The 6,993-nt window shown below is 56.7% G+C and overlaps 1 protein-coding gene across 1 annotated transcript in view; it reads left to right on the forward strand.

Annotated features, from left to right (window-relative positions):
- Nucleotides 1–2,737: 2,737 nt before the first annotated feature.
- Nucleotides 2,738–6,993, forward strand: part of HS3ST2 (heparan sulfate-glucosamine 3-sulfotransferase 2) — a 93,130-nt gene continuing 88,874 nt past the window's right edge. Inside the window, exon 1 of the mRNA XM_049638421.1 lies at nt 2,738–3,279. Within this exon, the coding sequence (XP_049494378.1) occupies nt 2,789–3,279 (491 nt within the window). The 5' untranslated portion in view covers nt 2,738–2,788. The remainder of the gene's footprint in view (nt 3,280–6,993) is intronic.

A 6,993-nucleotide genomic window follows, 5' to 3' on the forward strand; every position in this document is an offset into this window, starting at 1 on the left:
TTAGAGCTACTTCCAACATATTTGTTTTGATATTATTAAAGACCTGAGTGAAGCATTAATTAAGTTGCAATCAAACACGGAGATGACATAATGCCAACAGAGTGGTTCATACCTTGAATAAGGGAGCCACAGAACTACACAACATCAGAAAACCAAGGTTTTCATAGTTAATCCTGACTCCCCATTTTACAGCTGAGAAAACTGAGGCTCAGAAAGATCAACCCATTTGCCGAAGAGTAAGGCTGCCAGAATTCAACTTTTCTACGCGTTCTTTTTGAATAAATGAAAGCTGCATTGTGATTCAAGATTCAACTAGACATTTGTTAAAAACTAGAGCAGTGAGCTGATGAGACAAGATAAAATTTAATCAGGTCAGATGTGTAAGGACCTAACATGTTGGGTCCAAAAAAGCCCACTGTACAAGCACAGTATGGGGTAGATATGCCTTAATCAGCAGCGCCTGTAAGAAACACTTAGAGATGTTACTCAGCTGCGAGCTTGAGATGTCAGCAGTGTGATAGAGCTACAAGAAAAAGATAATGGAGTCACAGGTGGCATTACTAGAGACAGTTTACAGAAGGGAGGTGAGCATCTCCGTGAACTTTTCAACCTACAGCCGGAAGTCCTCATTTGGTCCCAGGTGTCAGGCTTTAGAAGTAATATAGACATGTTAGTTCACAGCTGGGAGAGGAGCCTGGGATGGAATTCTGGGAGGAATGATCAAAGGAAGATAGGGAATTGCAAAGCGCTGTCATTAAGAGCCCAAATCCTGAGTCAGTTTACCCCCCCCCCCCCGGCCCTGTTGATTACTGATTGTGTGTTCCTTAAGCCTTACTCTCAGTCTGTAAATTAGGAATTATAATAGTATCTATCTCCAAAGACAAGGGAGGTAGTGCATGTCAACTGATCTGCACATTACTGGCACCAAACAAGCACTCAGTAAATGTTCGCTACTATTAGAATTAAGGAAGTGAGGTGATGTGGGGATAATGGTAACAAACTCATCGGGTTGTGGTCCATATTAAAGGAGTTAACCCTGGGAGGGCTCGAAACAAAGTTGGTAGTTATGGTCTGTAGTAGAGGGACTGGCCTAAGGTTTCTAGGGATGGGCCCGTTTGGGGACAAAATATTCCCTGGCTAGGGCTAAAGTCCACAGAACCTGATTAGATTATTCTCTGAAGAAGGATGTTTAGTTTGTGGGGGGCAGGCAGTGGAGGCGATGGTGGTCACTCAGTGAATGGTGTGTGGGTAGCACTTGGTGAACACCTGGGCACAGTGATTTGGCATTCCTGTGGGGTGACAACTTAGCGTTCTTGGCCACGGTGATTTAGGTCTGTTCTGATGTACGGTTCTGATCCACTAGTGTGGTCACTCAGGGCAGCACTGGGGTTGGTCACCCATGCCTGTTCTGCGCATGGTCGCTGAAAACTGTCTTGCGGGCAATTGCCGGGAAATCATTCGAAGAGGAAATGCTCCTGGAAAAGTCCTCCCTTTGCGTTTCCTCCTCATGCCACGGCATGAAGTCCACCGCATCCTGGACCTCAGGGACGCTGTGGGACCCCCAACAGCTCCCCGGGGAGCAGTTCGCCGCTAGGGGGCGGCCGCTAAGAGAGGAACCGGCCCAGCGCGGAGTCCGCTCCTTTGGGGTTCCCTCGCCCGCCGCGTCCCGGGAGCTGTGGAGTGACAGTGGGGTGGGGGCGCATGCTTCATGGGTGTGAGACAGAGCGAGCCGCCTGGATATGAGTCAGCGCGCGGGGGGCCAAGGAGCTCCGCGAATAGTCACGGAATCTCACTCACGCCCTGCTTCTCCACCCATCCCCGTCTAGAGCGTGTGTCCCAGTCCCGCGCGTGTGTGCGCACACGGCACGATGTCTGATTCCAGGCTGTGTGTGTCTGGTGAGACGGGGGTGAGGGGCACAGGGGAGGGTCCGTGTTGGTGTTTCCACGCCCTTGTGGGGTGAGGGGGTGTGTCCTGGTCAGGGTACGTGTGTACCTGTGTATGTGCGTGCGTGCGTGTGTGTGTCAGTGTGGTGGGACCGTGCATCCGTGTAGAGTGCTTGGATCTGCGCCGGGGTCTGAGGCTGAATGTTGGCGCAACCTGGGCCGGGGTTCCCACCCCTGGGGGTGCTGGGGGCGTTCGGCCTCCTGGAGGAGTAAATGCCTCGCCACCCCAAGCCGGCCAGGGCTGCACAGGGAGCGGCCTGAACCGGGAGGGCCCGGGTGGCGCGTACCTGGGAGGGGCAGGAGAGTGGGGCGCAGGGGGCGGGCCAGGTCCCAGGGCGGGGCGCGAGCTCGGGGGACCCGCGCGGCTGACGTCAGGCGACTCCTTAAATAGAGCCGGCAGCGCGCGCGGCTCGGCATTTCTCGAGGAGCCGGAGCGGGGCCCGCGCCAGCGCCACCGTCCGGTCCGCCCGCCAGCCCGCGCGGCCGCGCCGCCGCCGAGCGTGGGGCGCCGCGCTCCGGGGACCAGGAATGGGGCTTCGGGCACTGGGCGCGCTCCGAAGCCGGCGCACGTGAGAGCCGAGGAGCGCCGCCCGGAGCCCCGTGGTCCGGGACGGGGAGATGTGGGACGCGCAGCCGCCTGTCCCCCGAGGAGCCGCCGTCCCCGGGATCCCCGGGCATGGTGCGCGCCCCGGCCGGCAGTGCCCGGAGAAGACGGCGCCCCCCACGCCCGACCCGCGGGGCCCGGGCAGCGCGGCGCCAGCCCTCTAGGCGGCCGCAGGGCCACGACAGCTCCGCCGCCGGCGCCCCCCGGAAACCATGACCCCCGGCGCGGGCCCATGGAGCCATGGCCTATAGGGTCCTGGGCCGCGCGGGGCCAGCTCAGCCGCGGAGGGCGCGCAGGCTGCTCTTCGCCTTCACGCTTTCGCTCTCCTGCACTTACCTGTGCTACAGTCTCCTGTGCTGCTGCGACGACCTGGGCCAGAGCCGCCTCCTTGGCGCGCCTCGCTGCCTGCGTGGCCCCGGCGCGGGCGGCCAGAAACTTCTCCCGAAGTCCCGCCCCTGCGATCCCCCGGGGCCCACGCCCAGCGCGCCCGGCGCTCCCAGCTCGCCCGCCGCTGCCGCTGCCGCTCCCGCCCCTCGTCTCCCGGCTGCCAACCACTCGGGCTCGGCCAGGCTAGGCACCAAGCGGCTGCCCCAAGCCCTCATCGTGGGCGTGAAGAAGGGGGGCACGCGGGCCGTGCTGGAGTTCATCCGCGTGCACCCGGACGTGCGGGCCTTGGGCACCGAGCCCCACTTCTTCGACAGGAACTACGGCCGCGGGCTGGACTGGTACAGGTAAGGAGGGGGCGCCCCGCTCCGCGCGCCGGGGCCCCAGTCGGGTCCATCCTTAGGGCCATCTCCAGCGTCTCCTCTCCCTCTAATCCGGCTCGTTGTGTGGTTCAAGCTGACACGTGGGGGGACTCTAGCAGGATTCACCAAGAACTTCCCGGGGATGGTGTAGACGGGCACGCGCTTTGTCGAACTGCAAAGGGTGGTTGTTTCTGGAGTCGCCGGAAGGGAAGGGGGATGTCTAGCCAAACCTCAGGGCGAGCTGGTGAGCTAGCTCCGTGTCCAGCCTTTGGGGTGGAGCGGGATGCCCGGGGAAGGGGCGGGCCGGGACACGTGCCGCTTCAGAACAAGGCCCTCTCCTGACCTTCGTTCATCTTTCCCGGCGTCTGAAGGACCCTGAGAAGGGAAAGTCAGAATAGGGCCCCCTTGCGGCAGGGCTCTGCGCTTGGATGAGGTCCCCGGTAGTTCAGGCACACGGAGAGGGCATCCCCTGATGAGTGGGGATGAGGTGGGGGGGGTCCCTTCTGGAGGGTCATTTTTTACCCGGACTGAGACGCCCCCACCCTGCGCCCACCACACCCCGGTCGCTCTGACTCTGAATGAGTGGCCTTAGGGTAGTGGAAAGGAACTCTGGATTTGAGTCATGCTCTGTCACTTAGCTTGAGCAAATTCCTGAAATGCTTTGAGCCTCGATTTTTTCATCCATCCCAGTGGTCAGGAAAACAGCCTCGTCCTGGTGTGCCTCCTAAGGCCTTTCTAAAGTACCTTCAAAGTGTAAAAAAGACACCTGCGCTGGGTGGTGCTTCTAAACCCACAGCCAGGATGTGGAATTTGGGATACTGGTGGGCACCTCAGATAAGGGCTGGCCAGGGTCCTAGGGACAGCCAGTCATAGACTGTCTGCTCCACTACACTGGCAGGGCTGAGAGTCATCTAGGTTGGTGATGTCTGGGGATAGCCTGAAGCTTCTGGAAGGTGACAGCCTCTACTGTTCGGTGCCCGTCTGCCTCCCAATCCCTGAATGGTGCCGAGGTGTAGGACTGGCCCAAACGTGGGCCGAGTCAGGGCATCCCTGGGAGTGGTGTCAGGTATGGGTTCCCCGCAACACATGGATCACAGAATTCCCATCATTCATCTGACCCTTGAAGACCTTCTAGAAATGTCTGCATAGTATTGGAATTGGGGAGGAATAACATGGGCGCTGTTACAGGAACTAGAGCTAATTTTTAACAAATGTTTCTAAAAGTAAACCCTTTAGGAAGTAGCAGCCATAAGCATCCTGGACAAATGAAAACTTTGTTAGGGGAGCCAACTAGGCTCATACTGAGGGGCTCTGGATTTGCAAGGGGGCAACAGGGCCGATAGCCCTGGCCTGCAGTGGTCGTGGTTGTGGGGGCAGGGGATGGGACACACACCCCCCTTAGGAGGCAGACACACACTGTGACTCCAGTGGAGCCCAGCAGGGGATACCTGGCCTGTTGGTGACCCCTGGCACCATTATGTTGGCTTAATGGAATAGGGCAACACAGTATGGGAGGTCTGGTGCTTTCCAAACTGTGACCCACAGGCATCCCATTTGGGTGTTTGAGGTGTACAAGGACAGCGTCAGAGCCAGACCTCAGGGCGAGGGAGGCAGATTCATGGAGCAGCAGGGCCCTGTGTGGGTCAGCCATGGCCACACACTCATGCCCAGCAGGGTTTCTTCGACGGAAAATCTGAAGATCATTACGAAACCCTTGGCCAGTACGAAGTGCCTTTTAAGTGCAAAATAGCAAAATTCTGAGCATCTGGCTTTTAGATATTGTGTCCTCCAGTAAACAATGATAACCCTGCACCCAATGTTTACACTCCCCTCTCCCTGGCCCACGGGCAAGCAACTTACCTCCGGCTTCCTTCCCAGAGCCCGTGTCATTCAGGGATGGCTGCCTTTTATTTTTAACCTTGGCATGTGTGATTCTAAGCCAGCTTAGCTGTGAACCTTAGAGATGGGAGCCGTGCCTTTTTTTTTTTTTTTTTTTTTTTTTTATAGCACATTTGGATTCTGCTAAAATTCTCAACTGAGCCTTGGTAGGTTTAATTTAACATCAAGCACACTGACAGCTCTACTTCTCTCTCCCCTCCACCCGGCTTCCCAGGGTCTGAGTTACCCTCCCTTTCACCCTTTGTATTTCTGGGAAAGGTTAGCCTGGAGGTCTGCCCCATTCCCACTACACCCCCAGGGGAGGGCTGGGAGCCTACAGCTCAGGAAAGGGCTATGTGGTTTGTGCATCTGTCCTTTGCAGACCCACACCCTGGGAGTCCAGGGTCTGGTTGTGGATTGCCATTTCTACGTAAGGTGATGCCGTCCCATTTGGATGCTGTTTGCATACTTTCCAGAACATTTCTCTGAAAGTGCTTTATCCTTTATCATCGCTCAAGAGTTATGCATCAATTGCAGAAATGTCCAGGATTCCCGGGATCCTTTTAAAATCCACGTTCTCACTTTATTCCTGCATTCTGGGAGTTAGGACAGCAGGTGATATGATGCTCCTCTTTCTGCCTGTTGCCCTTGTCATTTCACACATGTGAAAACTGCAGCCCCCCAAAAGTCTGAAATGGGGTCACAAAGCAGGCTGATGAGCCAGAAGTCACTGGCATGTAGTAGCCCATGGAGCCACACATGCTCGTGTGTGTGTGCCTGCGCATTGCCAGCTAAGTGCTTTAACCACTGCTCTGCATAGCTTGCCGCTATGGAGCCGGTGACCCCTGGGTAGACATGGCCAGAGAGCCCTTGCACCCAGAGTGGCAGACCATATTTTCCAAAGGCGGAGTTCAGAGTGGCAGAGTTACAGGCCATGGATCGCATTATAATCTGCCCACAGTTAAGCTCCTCGGGACAACTTCTGGGTCCCGAGGCCTCCATGTAGAGAGACAGGGGAAAAATCCAACTTCACTCTCAATGCAAAGGAGAGAGCCTTCTTCCTGTGGAGATAAGCCAGGAGGGGTCAAACAGTGCCTGAAGGCGGGGTGATACAGCCAGGGAGACCAGGAGGCAGAGTCTGTGTCCTCCTTGCCTCCAGCCTGAGCCCCTCTTGGGAGCCAGCCTGGGAGAGCCCAGCCCTCTGCGGTGGGATCCCTCCCCTTAGAGGTTTCTGAGTTCCATCACCTGCATGTCTGGCCTGGCTCCCCTCTCCCAATTTCCTCCCCGAGGTGACAGCTGGGCCTATGGGGCGAGGCCGGCTGCATGCTTGGACAGGGGACAGGTAGGCAGAAATGACAGCAGGCTGATGAGGGAACCAGAGATGGTCTCCAGATGCTGTGCGGTTGGTTGAAAGACCGTGATCATCCTGTGTCTCGCCTTCCTCGTGGGATGGGGCCCGTAGCAGTCGTCACAGAAGGCTGTTGTGTGGGAAGGTGTCCCGAAGATTCTATGGCACATAAAGGTACGGCAGCCGTGTTTCTGCTGTTGCTGCGGCGGCTGCAGCTCCTCACTACCAGTGCTTCTGGGATCACCGTCACACTAGTGTGAAAACTTGGTTTCTGCCCCTGCTGCTATTACCAGATTGGGCTGAGGAGTTAATTAGTTGCTAGAAAAGCAGTCCCAGGATAGACTAGGTAGGGTCCCGGTCTTAATTCTAGTGTCAGCTCTGCTTCAGTTTGCTTTCTTACTTTACAGTCTTCCTTCTCTCTCTCCTTTCCTTCCTTCCTTCCTTCCTTCCTTCCTTCCTTCCTTCCTTCCTTC

This window comes from Panthera uncia, chromosome E3 (genome assembly GCF_023721935.1).
Source record: "Panthera uncia isolate 11264 chromosome E3, Puncia_PCG_1.0, whole genome shotgun sequence".
Taxonomy (NCBI): Eukaryota; Metazoa; Chordata; class Mammalia; order Carnivora; family Felidae; genus Panthera; species Panthera uncia.